The 17,190-nt window shown below is 39.1% G+C and overlaps 1 protein-coding gene across 6 annotated transcripts in view; it reads right to left on the bottom strand.

Annotated features, from left to right (window-relative positions):
- Positions 1-110: 110 nt before the first annotated feature.
- Positions 111-17,190, bottom strand: part of RAD17 (RAD17 checkpoint clamp loader component) — a 41,725-nt gene continuing 24,645 nt past the window's right edge. For 4 of the 6 annotated variants that reach the window (XM_059175172.1, XM_059175169.1, XM_059175167.1 and 1 more), the window contains 5 exons: positions 17,040-17,186; positions 16,279-16,428; positions 14,299-14,419; positions 3,291-3,348; positions 111-887 (listed from right to left, as the gene is read on the bottom strand). In XM_059175172.1, the coding sequence (XP_059031155.1) occupies positions 623-887; positions 3,291-3,348; positions 14,299-14,419; positions 16,279-16,428; positions 17,040-17,186 (741 nt within the window). In that variant the 3' untranslated portion in view covers positions 111-622. Of the gene's footprint in view, positions 888-3,290; positions 3,349-3,408; positions 4,753-14,298; positions 14,420-16,278; positions 16,429-17,039; positions 17,187-17,190 lie in introns of those variants that run through there. The other 2 variants (XM_059175173.1, XM_059175171.1) reach the window with 2 other exon arrangements.

Genomic DNA, 17,190 nt, shown 5'->3' with positions numbered 1-17,190 from the left:
CCCTTCCCTGTTTTTGAAAAGTTAACAACGGATAAAGGGAGAGTCATGTATGCCCAATGATACGTGGCCGAAACTATATGTTAGGAAACAGTTAAAAAAAGAAACGAAAAGAAATTCAACATTTTAATTTTGATATAAATTAAATACTTTCCAAAAAGCATCTAAAATAGTCCACTGTACAGCATATAAAAATGGTACTTGAGAAGTTAGAGACCATAGAGAAATTGTGGATAAGGCACAAGGTTTATTTACACTCATAATTGCATGCTAAACTGTTTCATAATTCATATTTACAACCCCATAAAGTTTTAGTATTCTGAGTTATTCCTTCACATTCTTTGATATTTGGCATAATGTTCAAACACACGTCATTCACACTGACCTCCTCTCCCAACCACTCACAAGACTAAATAAATACTAGAGAAAAAAAATTAAGATATTATTTGAAACTTGATCTGTTTACTTCAAAATGACAAGAGAAGTCAGTTTCTTGTGCTGAAATACTACAAGAGTGAAGTATTAAGCTGTCATTCATTTGAAAAGTATATTATCTCTGTCCAAATACCACTGAATAAAATGCACATGAACCTGCCAAGTAGTACCACGACCGGCAGGCTGGTTTCTATGTCCCATCGCTCTCATAGTCTTCTATTATCAGCTCTTCTTCTTCCATGTCTTGTGCGGAAAAGCGCTGAGGCTGGCTGGCAGGCAGTTCACTCCCACTATTTTGACTCAAAGGCAGACAGCACGTTTCAGTTTCCGCGGTATGAGTGGGTTCACCCAGAGCTTCCTCTGCAGGCTGCCCTCCTCCATTAAGATGGGCTTCATCTCCACTGTCTGGGTCTATCAATCCAGGTTCCCGGTCGGTCAGGGCTTCCATTTTCAACCTGCCAGATTCATAATGCAGGCATCATAATAACGAAAAAACAGGTTATCTTTAAATTATGCCATGCGTGTGAGAATTATGAAGCCATCTCTAGCCTTTCACTTACCCTGACTGAGCTCGCTATTTAGTCAAGCCCTTTAGTTTATTTCATGGTATAAAAGAGTACAAGGTAAATGACAATATGTGAAAAAATCATTACAACTTACAATATAAATGACTTGATCAATGACTTTGCTAAACAGTTCTTACAAATTAAAAAGAAAAATTAAATAGAATAGTAAAATGGGTAGGGGCGCCTGGGTGGCTCAGCCGGTTAAGTGTCACACTCCTGATTCAGACTCAGGTCATGATCTCAGGGTTCAGATCGGCTCCACACTGAGAGTGGAGCCTGCTTAATATTTTCTCTCTCCCTAGCCCTCTGCCCTTCCTTCACCTTGTGGGTACACATCCATGCACTCTCTCTCTTAAGAAAAAAAAAAGAAAAAAATGGGTATAAATGGGAGAATTTACATAAAAAATAGAAATGATAACTAAATTGTTCAACCTAATTAATTTTAAAAATTGAAATTAGGGACACCTGGGTGGCTCAGTTGGTTAAGCGGCCGCCTTCGGCTCAGGTCATGATCCCAGCGTCCTGGGATCGAGTCCCACATCAGGCTCCTTGCTCGGCAGGGAGCCTGCTTCTCCCTCTGCCTTTGACTGCCACTCTGTCTGCCTGTGCTCACTCACGTTCTCTCTCTCTCTGACAATTAAATAAATGAAAATCTTTAAAAAAAAAAAATTGAAATTAAAATAATGTACTACCATCATCTTTAAAATTGGCAAAGACCTTTATTTATTTAGTTAGTTAGTTATTAAAGTTTCATTTATTTACGTAATCTCTACACTCAATGTGGGACTAAAACACAAGATTAATCTCTACACCCAACGTGGGACTCAATCCCGAGATCAAGAGTCTCATACTCTTCTGACTAAGCCAGCCAAGTGCCACAAGACCTTTTAGGAAGATTTTAATAAAACCCAGTGATGCCAAGAGCTAGGAGAAAAGAATATATTGATACACTGTAAGTGGACATAAAACTGACAAAATATTCTTGGAAGTAATCTGGCAATATAGAATAAAGGCTTCAGAAAAGTGTATATCTATGGATCCAGCAAGTTTATTTTTAGGAATACATTCTATGTAAATAGCATTTGATGTTCACAATGATTAAAGCTACAAGGAAAATTGTGATAAAATTGGAAATAAGCTAAATGTACAAAAATAAGGTGTAGGTTATATTACAGAAACTAGAGAACTATTAAATATTAACTATCAAGCTATATATTAATGTTTAATATTGTCAACATGAATCAATGATAATATTAAATATGGTCATCATGATTGTTTATTTAAATAATCTCTATATCCAGTGTGGGGCTCGCACTCACAACCTGAGATTGAGAGTCTCATACTCTATCTTCACTGTGCCAGCCAGGCATCCCTAAATATGGTTATCATGAATGACTATAGTAAATAGCACTGACAAATCCTGTCTCCCAAGTTAGATCAAGTAGTTGAACCAGTAATAGCAGTTAAAAAGCCCTTTTAAAACTTTTAAAATTTGACCTTACAAATAAGCTAAGTAGAAATGAAATATAGGTATTGTCTTAATCACTGTATTAGCCCAGAAGTGATTTTGGAATAAAAGGAATAGCACAAATAAAGATTTACCTCTCTATATCTGTGGTTTTGTTTTGTTTTGTTTTTTAATTTGTCTGAATCTACTAAGAGAAGGAAGTTTTAAAAAAAAAAAAAAAGAGTGCTTTTGTGGTAGTTGCTAGTCAATGCAGGCTTGAAACACAGGCTAAGAACACCTCTGGGCAGGAAAGGTGAAAAGGGGTTTCCACGTATGCAAGATTTGTTAAATGAAGAATTTTTAAAATCCCCTTACTTTTATGATTGTGAGCCAGTGAAAATATATGTGAGCCAGTGAAAATATACTGTTATATGTAATAAAATGATGGATCTACAACACAATCATATGGTCGCTAATCACTGGGAATAACAACTATTTCTTAGATTTTACAGATAAATTTTACTGGCTGTATACTTAATAAATAGGTAACATTCAGTGGACATTTCAGTAACAGGTCTTGAAACAGGTTTTTTTTGTTTGTTATCTGCTTTGGTTTTTTTTTTAAGAATTTATTTATTTATTTGACAGAGAAAGATCACAAGTAGGCAGAGAGGCACGCAGAGAGAGAGAGAGAGAGGGGGAAGCAGGCTCGCTGCTGAGCAGAGCCTAAAGTGGGGCTCGATCCCAGGACCCTGAGATCACGACCTGAGCCGAAGGCAGAGGCTTAACCCACTGTGTCTCCCAGGCGCCCCTTGAAACAAGTTTTTAAAATTATTTCAGCTTACCTTCCAAAGTGTCGTTTCAGAGGAAGCCTTCCAATATCTTGAATAAAAGAAATCTGAGCTGAAACAGATTTTTAAAAAGCTTTAGACAGACAATTCTCTGAAGATAAACAAATGGACAACAAGCACATGAAAATCATGAATACTCTGGAAAATTCAAATGAAAACCACAGGACACCATTTCACATCCTTTACGATGTCTATTATTAAAAAAAAAAAAAAAAGAAAAAGAAGTTTCACAAAGATGTGCAGAAAGTGAAACCCTTGGGGATTGTTAGTGGAAATGTAAAATGGTATAACTGCTGTGGAAAATGGTAAGGCAGTTCCTTAAAAAATTAAATACAGAATTACTGTATGACTTAGCAATTCCATTTCTGGGTATATACCCAAAAGAACTGACAGCACAGTCTCAAAAAGTATTTGTACACCCATGTTCATAACAGCATCATTCACAATAGCCAAAAGGTGGACAACTTATACATCCATCAGCAGATGAATGGATAAACAAAATGTGGTATATACACACAATGTGGTATTATTCAACCTTAAAAAGGAAATTCTGATACATATAATTTTAAATATATATTATTTTATTTTGTGGGGGGAGAGGGATAGAGGGAAAGGAGAAAGAGAATCTTAGGCAGGCTCCACAGCCAGTGTGGAGCTCGAAGTGGGGTTCCATCTCATGACCCTCAGATAATGACCTGAGCCAAAACCAAGAATCAGATGCTTAAATGACTGAGCCAAATTGGCTCCCTGACATATACTGTAATACAAATGAACTTTGATGCCATGCTGTGAGAAGTAAGTCACAAAAGGACAAACATTGCATGAGTCCACTTAGGTGAGGTACCTAAAGTAATCAAATTCAGAAAGAGAAGATAGGTGGTGGGCAGGGAGTGGGAGGTAGTGTTTAACGTGTGTAGTTTCAAATTTGCAAGATTACAAAGTTCTAGGGATTGGTTTTACAAAGTGAATACGCTCATCTCCACTGAACTACATACTTAAAAATGGTTTAAGATGATAAATTTTTATATTCTGAAAAAACATTTATTCAGGAAAATCTAACAACAAGAGTCTGTGGCATTTAAACCAGGACTCACTCCATTGCTTCTTTAGCTTTAGAGAGACTTCACGCTAGGTGGGTGCAGCCAAGGACCCATAGGACTCCTTCCCTCCTGTGGCTAGCCAAAAATTCAGGACTCCCTTTCTCCAACCTAAAGCATGAAAGCTCTATCCTATTAGAACAGCAGGCTGAGAATCCTGCTTCCTCCTTGAACTACAATGGCCCTCACCCAAGTTCCTTTAGGGAAGTGGGTCCACACTGTGAAGGTCCCAGCCATGATGATCAGAGGCTACTTACACTTTAGCACTCACCTAGAACAGTGACTCACTACAGGGGCTCAAGAGTAGATTTGAACTGGCTGAAGAAAGAATTAGTCAACTTGAACAGGACTGATAAATACTGTGTAATCAAAGGAGAGAGAGAAAATGGAGAGAAATGAACAAAGCTATCAAAGGTATGTGGTATACCTTTAAGCATAAATAAAAGACAAAGAGAATAAAAGACAAAGAGAAAGAAGTAAAAAGTAAATAAATAATGTCTAAAATGACATGTAAATAAAGAAATGGGGCAAAAATGATAAGTAAAACATATATATTTTTTCTTTTTTTTAAAGTAGGGTCCACACCCAATGTGGGGCTTAACTCCCACCCCAAGATCAAGAGTTGCATGCCTCGTTTTGCAGTGGGTTGAGTGTCCAACTCTTGGTTTCAGCTCAGGTCACGATCTCAGGGCTGTGGGATGGAGCCTGAGGGCTCTATGCTCAGCACTGAGTTGGCCTAAGACTCTTCTCTCTTTCACCCCACCCGACCCTCCCCCCTGCACATGCTCTTTAATAAATACTGGGGGAAAAAAAAAGTTGCATGCTCTACCAACCCAGCCAGCCAGCCAGGAGGCCTCAAAACATTTCTTCTTACTTTGTTATGTTAGTCACCATACAATACATCATTAGTTTTTGATGTAGTGTTCCATGACTCATTGCTTGCATATTATACCCAGTGCTCCATGCACTATGTGCCCTCCTTAATACCCATCACTGGACTAACCCATCCCTTCTACCCCCTCCCCACTAAAACCCTCCGTTTGTTTCCAGGAGTCCATGGTCTCTCATGGTTTGTCTCCTCCTTCATTTTCCCCTTCCTTCTCCTAATGTCCTCCATGCTATACTTTATGCTCCACAAATAAGTGAAACCATATGATAATTGGCTTTCTCTGCTTGTCTTATTTCACTCAGCATAATCTCCTCCAGTCCCATCCATGTTGATGCAAAAGTTGGGAATTCATCCCTTCTGATGGCTGAGTAACATTCCATTATATACATGGACCACATCTTCTTTCGCCATTCATCTGTTGAGGGGCATTTCAGCTTTTTCCACAGTTTAGTTATTGGGGACACTGGTGCTATGAACACTGCGGGGAGCATTAGGTCCTTCTTTTCACTACATCTGTATCTTTGGGGTAAATACCCAGTAGTGCAATCGCTAAGTCATAAGGCAGTTCTATTTTTAATTTTTTGAGGAATTTCCACACTGTTTTCCAAAGTGGCTATACCAACCTGCATTCCCACCAACAGTCTAAGAGGGTTTCCCCCTTCTCCACAAGCTCTCTCAACATTTGTTGTTCCTTGCCTTGTCAATTTTTGCCATTCTGACTGGTGTAAGGTGGTATCTTGATGTGATTTTGATTTGAATTTCCCTGATGGCTAATGATGATGAACATTTTTCATGTGTATGCCTTCTTTGGAGAAGTGTCTGTTTATGTCTTCTGCCGATTTTTTTTTTTAAGATTTTATTTATTTATTTGAGAGAGATCACAAGTAGGCAGAGAGGCAGGCAGAGAGAGGGGGGAAGCAGGCTCCCCACCGAGCAGAGAGCCTGATGCGGGGCTCGATCCTAGGACCCCGAGATCATGACCTGAGCCGAAGGTAGAGGCTTAATCCACTGAGCCACGCAGGTGCCCCTTTTCTGCCCATTTTTTTACTTGGTTATTTGTTTTTTGGGTGTTTAGTTTGAGAAATTCTTTATAGATCCTGGATATCAGCCCTTTGTAGTGTCATTTGCAAATATCTTCTCCCATTCCATGGGTTGCCTCTTTGTATTGTTGACTATTTCCTTTGCTTTTCAGAAGCTTTTTATCTTGATGAAGTGCCAAAAGTTCACTTTTGCTTTTGTTTCCCTTGCCTTTGGAGACGTGTCTTGAACGAAGTTGCTATGGCCAATGCTGAAGGTTACTGCCTATGTTCTCCTCTAGAATTCTGATGGATTCCTGTCTCGCACTGAGGTCTTTCATCCATTTTGAGTTTATCTTTGTGTATGGTGTAAGAGAATGGTCGAGTTTCATTCTTCTGTATACAGCTATCCAATTTTCCCAGCACCATTTATTGAAGAGACTGTCTTTCATCCATAGGATATTTCTTCCTGCTTTGTTGAGGATTACTTGACCATAGAATTGAGGGTCCATATCTGGGCTCTCTATTCTGTTCCACTGGCTTATGTCTCTGTTTTTGTGCCAGTACCATGCTGTCTTGGTGATTATAGCTTTGTAATATAGCTTAAAATCAGGCAACATGATGCCCCCAGCTTTTCTTTTTCAAAATCATATCCTTGGCGCTTCGGGGTCTTTTCTGATTCTATACAAATTTTAGGATTGTTTGTTCCAGCACTTTGAAAAATGCCATTGGTATTTTGATTGGGATGGCTTTGGAAGTATAGATTGCTCTGGCCAGCAGATTTTAACAATATTTATTCTTCCAACCCATGAACATGGAATGCTTTTGTATCTTTTTGTTTCTTCTTCAATTTCTTTCATGAGTGTTCTGTAGTTTCTAGAGTGTAGTAGGTTCCTTGCCTCTTTGGTTAGGTTTATTCCAAGGTATCTTATGGGTTTTGGTGCTACTATAAATGGAATCTATTCTCTAATTTCTCTTTCTACAGTTACATTGTTAGTGTATTAGAAAGCAACTGATTTCTTTTTAAATTATTAACTTTATTAACATTACATCAATTCTTATGTATTAATAATATTAGTAATCATATTAATAATCATGTATTATTAGCACCATTATTAGCTCCATACAGGTCTGTGAATCGCCACATTTACACACTTCACAGCACATACCCTCCCCCAATGTCCATAACCCAACCACCCTCTCCCCCTCCCCCACTCCCACCCCTGCCAGCAACCCTCAGTTTGTTTTGTGAGATTAAGAGTCTCTTATGGTTTGTCTCCCTCCCAATCCCATCTTGTTTCATTTTTTCCTTCCCTACCCCCCAAGCCCCTACATTGCTTCTCAAATTCCTCATATCAGGGAGTTCACATGATAACTGTCTTTCTTGGATTGACTTATTTCGCTCAGCATAATACCCTCTAGTTCCATCCATGTCGTCACAAATGTTGATTCTTTTGATGGCTGCATAGTATTCCATTGTAGATATACCACATCTTCTTTATTCATTCATCTGTTGATGGACATCTAGGGGTTTGGCTATTGTGGACATTGCTGCTATAAACATTCGGGTGCACGTGCCCCTTTGGATCACTCCATTTGTATCTTTAGGGTAAATACCCAGTACTGCGATTGCTGGGTCACAGGGTAGCTCTGTTTTCATCTTTTTTTTTTTTTTTTTTAAGATTTTATTTATTTGACAGAAAGAGATCACAAGCAGGCAGAGACAGAGAGGGAAGCAGGCTCCCTGCTGAGCAGAGAGTCCGATGCGGGGCTCCATCCCAGGACCCTGATATCATGACCTGAGCCAAAGGCAGCGGCTTAACCCCCTAAGGCACCCAGGCACCCTATTTTCAACTTTTTGAGGAGCCTCCATGCTGTCTTCCAGAGTGGCTGCACCAGCTTGCATTCCCACCAACAATGAAGGAGGGTTCCCCTTTCTCCACACCCTCACCAGCATCTGTTGTTTCCTGATTTAGCAACTGATTTCTGTACATTGATTTTGTATCCTGCCACATTACTGAATTAGAGTTCTAGTAATTTGGGGGTGGAATCTTTTGGGTTTTCTACATAAAGTATCATGTCATCTGCAAACAGAGAGAGTTTGACTTCTACTTTGCCAATCAGAGTACCTTTTCTCTTTGTTGTCTGATTGCTGTGGTTAGACTTCCAATACTACGTTGAGCAAGAGTGGACATCCTTGTTGTGTTCCTGATTTCAAGGGAAAGGCTCTCAGCTTTTCCCCATTGAGAATGATATTCGGGGTGGATTTTTCACAGATGGATTTTATGATATTGAGGAGTATTCTCTCTATCCCTATACTCCAAAGAGTTTTAATCAGGAAAGGATGCTGTATTTTTTCAAATATTTTTTTTTTGCATCAATTGAGAGGACCATACAGTTCTTCTCTCTCCTCTTATTAATGTGTTCTATCATATTGATTTGTGAATGTTGAACACCGTTGCACCCCAGGGATGAATCCCACTTGGTCGTGGTGGATAATCTTTTTAATGTACTATTGGATCCTATTAGCTAGGATCTTGTTGAAAATTTTGTCATCCATATTCATCAGGAATATTGGTCTGAAATTCTTTTTGAAAGGGTCTTTGCCTGGTTTGGGGAGCAAGCAAGGTAATGCTGGACTCACAGAATGAGTCTGTAAGTTTTCCTTCTAATTTTTGAAACAGCTTCAGGAAAATAGGTTTTATTTCTTCTTTGGATATTTGGTAGAATTTACCAGTGAATCCATCAGGTCCTGGACTCTGGTTTTTGGGAGGTTTTTGATCACTGCTTTAATGTCATTACTGGTTATTGGTCTATTCAGGTTATCCATTTCTTCCTTGGTAGTTTCTAGTTTTCCGGGAATGCATCCATTTCTTCTAGGTTGCTCAATTTACTCACATATAGTTGTTGATAATAATTTCTGATAGTTGTTTCTATTTCCTTGGTGTTAGACAGGACTGTGCCCTTTCATTCATAATTTTATTAATTTGGATCCTTTCTCTTTTTTTTTTTTGGATAAGTCTGGCAAGTGGTTTATTGATCTTATTCTTTCAAAGAAACCGCTTCCAGTTTCGTTGATGTGTTCTACTGTATTTCTGGTTTCTAATTCATTGATCTCTGCTCTAAACTTAATTATTTCCCTTCTAGTGCATGCATTGGGCTTAATTTGTTGTTGCTTCTCCAGTTCAAGGTGTAAACATAGTTTGTGTATTCTGGCTTTTTCTATTTTCTTGAGTGAGGCTTGGATGGTATGTATTTCCCCCTGAGGACCACCTTTGCTGTACCCCATTGGTTTTGGACTGATATGTTTTTGTTCTCACTGGTTTCCATGAATTGTTTAAGTTCTTCTTTGATTTCCTGGTTGACGCAAACATTTTTTCTTTTTAAAGATTTTATTTATTTATTTGACAGAAAGAGAGAGAGAGAGAGATCACAAGTAGGCAGAGAAAGAAGGAAGCAGGCTCCCTGCTGAGCAGAGAGCCTGAGGTGGGGCTCAATCCCAGGACCCTGAGATCATGACCTGAGTGAAGACAGAGGCTTCTGAGCCACCCAGGTACCCTGACCCAAACATTCTTGAGCAGGATAGTCTTTAGCTTCCGAGTGTTTGAATTTCTTCCAAACTTTTTCTTCTGATTGAGTTTTGGTTTCAAAGCATTGTGGTATGTGACTATACATGGAATAATCTCAATCTTTGGTATTGGTTGAACCTGATTTGTGACCCATTATGTGATCTATTTTGGAGAAAGCTCCATGTCTGCTGAAGAATGAGCATTCTGTTGCTTTAGGGTGGAATGTTCTGTATTTATCTATGACGTCCATCTGGTCCACTGAGTCATTCAAAGCTCTTGTTTCTTTGCTGATTTTCTGCTAAGATGTGGAGTGTTGAGTCTCCTATTAGTGATTGTGTGGAGTGTTGAGTCTCCTACTAGTAATGTATTATTATCAATATGTCTTTCTCTCTCTTTTTTTTTTTTTTCAGTATGTCTCTTTATTTTGGTTAACAGTTGGCTTATATAGTTGGCTGGTCCCACGCTAGGGGCATAGATATTTAAAATTGTTAGATCTTCTTGTTGGATAGATCTTTCAAGAATGATATAGTGTTGGGACGCCTGGGTGGCTCAGTTGGTTAAGCAGCTGCCTTCAGCTCAGGTCATGATCCCAGCGTCCTGGGATCGAGTCCCACATCGGGCTCCTTGCTCGGCAGGGAGCCTGCTTCTCCCTCTGCCTCTGCCTACCATTCTGTCTGCCTGTGCTCGCTCTCTCCCCCTCTCTCTCTCTGATAAATAAATTAAAAAAAAAAAGAATGATACAGTGTCCTTCTGTATCACTAACTACAGTCTTTAGCTTACTTTGTCTTATATGAGAATTGCTACCCCAGCTTTCTTTTGAGGTCCATTAGCATAAAAGATGGTTTTCCATCCCTTCACTTTCAGTCTGAATGTATCTTTAGGTTCAAGTGAGTCCCTTATAGACAGCACATGGATGGGTCCTGTCTTTTTATCCAATCTATAGCCCTATGCAGTTTTATGGGAGCATTTAGGCTGTTCATGTTGAGAGTGATTATTCAAAGATATGATTTTGTCATCATCATGTTGCCTGAGGTCCTTGTTTCTATAGATTGTCTGTGTAAATTTCTGTTCTATATCACTCTTGGGGTCTTTTATAGAACACCCCTTAATATTTCTTGCAGAGCCAGCTCAGTGGTCACATATTCTTCCAGTTTCTGCCCATCCTGGAAGCTCTTTATCTCCATCTATTCTTAATGACAGCCTTGCTGGAGAAGGTATTCTTGGTTGCATGTTCTTCTTATTTAGTACCCTGAATATGCCTTGCCAGCCCTTTCCGGCTTGCCAGGTCTGATGTTACTCTGATGTTCCTCCCTCTGTATGTAAGGAATCTCTTCCCCCAACTGCCCTTAAGATGGCTACCTTGGTTCTAAGACTTGCTAGTTTTACTATTACATGCTAGGGTGCTGGTCTGTTCTCCTGGATTTGGGGAGGGATCCTCTCTGCCTATAGGACACAAATGTTGTTTCATTTCCCAGATTAGGGAAGTTCTCAGCTACGATTTGCTCAAATATATCTTCTAGTCTTCTCTCTCTCTCCACCCCTCCCCTCAGGGATCCTAATAATTCTGACATTGGAACATTTCTGGCATCACTTATTTCTCTTTTCATGGATTTTAAGCCGTTTGTTCCAGGTCTCCTCCTGTTCTTTCTTTTCTATCCGTTTGTGTTCTAGATCACTAATTTGTTCTTCCACCTCATTTACCCTAGCTGTTAAGAGTATCTGGATGAGGGGTGCCTGGTTGGCTCAGTGGGTTAAAGCCTCTGCCTTCAGCTCAGGTCGTGGTCTCAGGATCCTGGGATTGAGCCCCACATCAGGCTCGCTGCTCAGCAGGGAGCCTGCTCCCCCTCCACCTGCTCCCCCTCCACCTTTGCCTCCTTGTGATCTGTCAAATAAATAAAATCTTAAAAAAAAAAAAAAAAAAGGTAAAATCTTAAAAAAAAAAAAAAAGAGAGAGAGAGAGAGAGAATCTAGATTAGGGGCGCCTGGGTGGCTCAGTAGGTTAAGCCTCTGCCTTCAGCTCAGGTCATGATCTCAGGGTCCTGGGATAGAGTCCCGCATCGGGCTCTCTGCTCAGCAGGGAGCCTGTTTCCCCCTCTTCCTCTGCCTGCCTTTCTGCCTACTTGTGATTTCTTTCTCTGTCAAATAAATAAATAAAATCTTAAAAAATAAAAAAGAGTATCTAGATTAGACTGGATCTCATTGATAGCATTTTTAAGTTCTGCCAGATCAGCTCTCATTTGTGCCCTTAGAGAATATATGTTGCCATTAATGGTTTTCTCCATCCTAGCTACTGTCTGCATAAATGTTACCTTGAAGTCTATTTCTGACATCTTTTTTTATATCCATATCCATTAGTTCTGTAGCAGAGGTCACAGTCTGGGGGTTCCTCCCTTAGTCATTCTGTTGAGGGATGGCTGAGGGAATGCACAGAGTCCGAATTATTGATCACAACTCAAGCAAGATGCCCCTATTTTATAGAGACCTTAGGGTTGTCAGCCTCTTGTTCTCCCATCCTGTCTTCTGGGGAGGGACCTGCCTTGCTGTTACTCAGGCAATCGTTTTTGGGCAGAGTTGCCCTGCCCCTTGTTGGTGGGGGATAGACTGAGTGAAAACTGGTTTTTTGAGGCTTTTGTTCTCTGGTAGCTTTCCCCGGCATCTTTCTGCATTTCTTCCAACAGAGCAGAAGTGATCATATCTATAAACCTCTGTCTCAGAACAGAGAGAGCGCAGTCTGTTCTTCAGTGAACTTTCCAAGCGATAGTATCTCCGTTTTTGTCTGTGCTGCTAAAAACCACAGCATCCTGGGTTGTGTGCACCCCACAGAAGCACTCTCAGCCCTCACGTCCAGGTCCAGCCATGTCTCTGCCCTTTGTCTTTCTAAAACTGTCAGCAACCCCCAGTTCGCATTTGCGCCCCTGCAGCTTCAGGTTTCAGCTTGGGGGGCTGCCCTAAAGTTCTTCCTCCACCTCTATGGTATGCAAGTCTCTGTTTGGGCCCCAGCACGAGAGCCTTTTGCACTCCAGTGGTATAGGATCCCAGAGGCTCCCTCCCACTTCCATTTATCTTCCAATACCTGCCCATAAAATCATGGCTCCCTGCTTCATACCTCGAAACTAAACACTGGAGATATCTGTTTGTAGAGATCCAGATATATCCTCCTATGTCTCAGGCAGATTTTGTAGGTATTCAGAGTGCTGTGGTAGATATCCAGCTTACTTACTTCAGGGGACTGGCTAAAATAGGGTCCCCTATCCTCCACCATCTTTGCAACCTCCCCAAACACCTTATTTTTGACTGAATTTTATAAACCCTTCGACGTTTGTTAATCCAACACTGTGAGGGGTCTTGCATACTCACCTTATTAAAGATCCACTACAGAACAGAATTAGGATTTTTTTAAAAACAGCTTTTTGATATGGAAAACTGAGTTTGTGATCCCATAATCTGAATTTTTAATTAGTAGATAAATGAATCTCCAGATAATTCCAATGTAAGTAGTCTAAACCAGTACTAGATAATAAACCGGGAAAGGTGAGAATAAACTCTGTGGTGTTAGGCTAAAACAATGTATTGTTGTGAACTCATGGTTTACACACACATCATACACACACACATGCACACACACTTCCTAGCTTTGTTCCACTGAAACAGCCTAGACACAATGATATTCCAGTAGCAAGGACCATATCTAGTGTCCTGATCCTAAATTCTTTTTTTTTTTAGGCTATATGCCCAATATGGAGATTGAACTCACAACCCCTAGATCAAGAGTCACATGCTCTATCAACAGAGCAAGCGAGGCAGCCCCAGACCCTAAATCTTAAATATCATTTCCACTATAAGGAACCAGGACTCCTGAAATTCCTAATTCCAGGACTAGGGCAGCGAAGTATAAAATGATCCTGGATTTTTTATATTTATAAAAGGCACATCAGAGAGGGCTTTCTCTTTGCTCTGCTTTCTGCCATGTGAGAATATAAGATGGCAGCCATCTACAAGGTAGGAATGAGGTCTTCACCAGACACTGGATCTGCCTGTATCTTGATTTTGGACTTCCCAACCTCTGGAGCTGATTTAGTACTTATTTATAAAATATGGAGTGCTACTCATGATAAATGTCATATGCCAATTAAAGCATATGTCTAATGTTTGTATATGCACAGAATAAAGTCTACAAGAATTTGTAGACTTTTGTAGTCTTTGAAAAGCAATTACCTGTGGTTATAGAAGACTTTTAGCTTTTACTTTATATATATATATATCTGTATTGCTTTCTTCCTTTTTAAGTAAAAAGTACATATTAATTCTGGATCAAAAAATAAAGGGGAAAAAAAACTTAGCTCACTAGAATAAAGCAATGAGTTGACCTACAGAAAGTTATAAAGTTGTAAAATACTAATTCTTGGGATAAATAAAAACCCATGTTATTACCTGGATTTCTCATTGGAATGGTTAGCAAGGCAAGGTATGGCAACAGCTGAGTTTGGAGGCATAAAGCTGGTAAGCAGAAGTCAGAAAAAAGTGCTTTTGCTGTCAAGCAATTTTCCCGATACTGTATAGAAAAAAAAAGATGAAATGAAAAATAAAAAAATATGGAGATGTATTCCTAGACAAACTAAGTTTACTGTATCCCAAATTGTGTTTATATACCACATATTTTAAGAGTTTATGTAATTAGTTTTTATAACTGTTCTAATCTTACCTAATAAAGCATTTTACCTGTAAAACTATTTCCTATTTGACATAACAGCAATAAGACTTTTTTTTAAGAGACCTAAATGTAGAAAGAAAAAGAATCTTAAAAATGAAAGGAATTTTGCTTAATTTATGTGAGGGTTTGTTTCTCAGTTAAAAAAAATTATTTTCTTTAGTTAACATGGGTACAATGCTAGGCTGGGGAGGAGAGAAGCACAATCTGCTTTCAAGGACCTTACAGTTTTACAGAGACAATCTGTATGGAACTATAAGGAAAATTAATATTCGTATTATAAAGAGCAAAGCAAATCAATAAGGGACATAAACTGGTTAAAAGTCATCAAATTCTCCAAGAAATCTGTTGGAAAAATGTCTTAGGTAATGAATTGCAGGCTCATATTTAGCCATATGATTTACAAACTGGAAAACATCTTAGAGATGACGTAGTCCAAGGGCCACAAATTTGGATGCTGTAGGAGATAGGCAGGTATATAAAATCAGTGCAGTGAGACAGCTGGAGAAAGTAGTACCCACCACTCCCATCTTCAAGGGACAGATGCTACTTGGCTTGATCAGATTGCTGCCATGTAAAAACATAGACCAGTGCTGCCTTACTTTGCATTCTTTTCAGGAGTTAGAGGAATTCTGAGCCAGAAATCTGTATATGAACTTTAATTATTATACTCATTTTTTAAAGATGAAAATTCATGAAAAAAAATCTTTCTGTGTGCAGTATTCAAAGTGGGGGGGCCACCCATTTTTTATTGCTAATGAATCCTTTAAAGCTGTGGAAACTAGCGGCACCTGGGTGGCTCAGTGGGTTAAAGCCTCTGCCTTTGGCTCAGGTCATGATCCCAGGCTCCTGGAATTGAGCCCCGCAACAGGCTCTCTACTCAGCGGGGAACCTGCTTCCTCTTCTCTCTCTCTGCCTGACTCTCTGCCTACTTGTGATCTTTGTCTGTCAAATAAATAAATAAAATCTTTTAAAAAAAAAAAAAAAGCTGTGGAAACTAAGTGCACACTAGGTAAAATAATCCGTCCAAATGGTTAGAGGCAAAGCAAAGATTTACCTTTTTTCCTTCTTCTTCTTCTTCTTTTTTTTTTTTTAAAGTAATCTCTACACCCAATGTGGGGCTTGAACTCACAACCCTGAGATTAAGAGTCACACATTCTTCCAACTGAGCCAGCCAGGTGTCCATATATTTTTTTTTAAAGATTTATTTATTTATTTATTTATTTGACAGACAGAGATCACAAGTAGGCAGAGAGGCAGGCAGAGAGAGAAGAGAGAGGAGGAAGCAGGCTGCCTGCTGAGCAGAGAGTCCGATGCGGGGCTCGATCCCAGGACCCTAAGATCATGACCTAAGCCGAAGGCAGAGGCTTTAACCCTCTGAGCCACTCAGGCTCTCCCCACCTATTTTTAATTAAAACTGAAAGATAATTATAATGATCCTGTGAATTCAATAATAATCAACTAAGAAATAAAATATGTACTTTTAAATTTTTAGTGTTTTTTTTCCTTAAAAATAATGAGGCATTCAAGAAGAGCGTCCTTTTTATGTCTTACTACAATTCTAAGAAAATTGCAGGTTTTAGCAACTATTTCTTGCTTATAATAAAACACTTTTTAAAAACTTATAAAAAATAACTGCTTTACTGAAATATAATTCACATACTATAAAGTTTACCTATAAAAAATTAAAATTCTTTTTTTACCTTTTTATTTATAAGAAACCACTGGGGTTTGTGCAAGGGTCGAAAACTTGATCCTCCTCCTTGGCAATGAGCAAATCCTCGGGCTTTGTTGGAATGTATCACACCTCTTGTAGCTATGGATATACTATATTGATTGAGTAAAGACCGTGTCTAAAAAGGAGACAAAATGTAAAATAAAGAAAATAAGAGATTTACAATGCAGTGCTACTACTGGTACTGCTGATGCCAAAAAAATACTAATCATATTTACTTAATGTATGTTCACTATATTTTTTTTAGTATTTATTGATTTATTTTAGAGAGAGAGAACATGCACATGTGTGATTCAGGGAGGGGCAGAGGGAAAGAATCTTTAGCAGACTCTCTGCTGAGTGTGGGGAGGAGCCCCAAGTTCAGGGCTCGATCCCATGAACCATGAGATCACAACCTAAGCTGAAACCAAGAGTTTTATTACTGTTATTAAGAAGTTACATAAGGGGCCCCTAGGTGGCTCAGTCGGTTAAGCATCTTCCTTTGGCTCACATCATGATCCCAGAGTCCTGGGATCAAGTCCCGAGTTGGGTTTTCTGCTCAGCAGGGAGTCTGCTTCTCCTTCTGCCCCTCTCCCTAGCTTGTGCTCTCTCTCTCAAAAATAAATAAAATCTTAAAAAAAAAAAAAAAAAAAGAAGTTACGTAAGAAGTCAAATAATGAGGGATAAAAATAAACTTTCTAAATTGAGGAAATATTCATAAACAAAAACAGTTAAGTCAAATGGTCTTACATTCCAGTCACTGCTGAGGATATCTGCAAAACTCAGAAAATCACTGGCTCTGACAAGATCATCTACTTCCACAAAGAAATCTATGTAGTTTTGGTGAAGATATAAATTAAACAGCTCTCCTGGCATGTGTGACATTTCTACTACTTCCTAT

Source organism: Mustela lutreola, chromosome 5 (genome assembly GCF_030435805.1).
Source record: "Mustela lutreola isolate mMusLut2 chromosome 5, mMusLut2.pri, whole genome shotgun sequence".
Taxonomy (NCBI): domain Eukaryota; kingdom Metazoa; phylum Chordata; class Mammalia; order Carnivora; family Mustelidae; genus Mustela; species Mustela lutreola.
The sequence above is the reverse complement of the archived record's forward strand: the minus strand, read 5'-3'. Positions and strand labels throughout refer to the sequence as shown.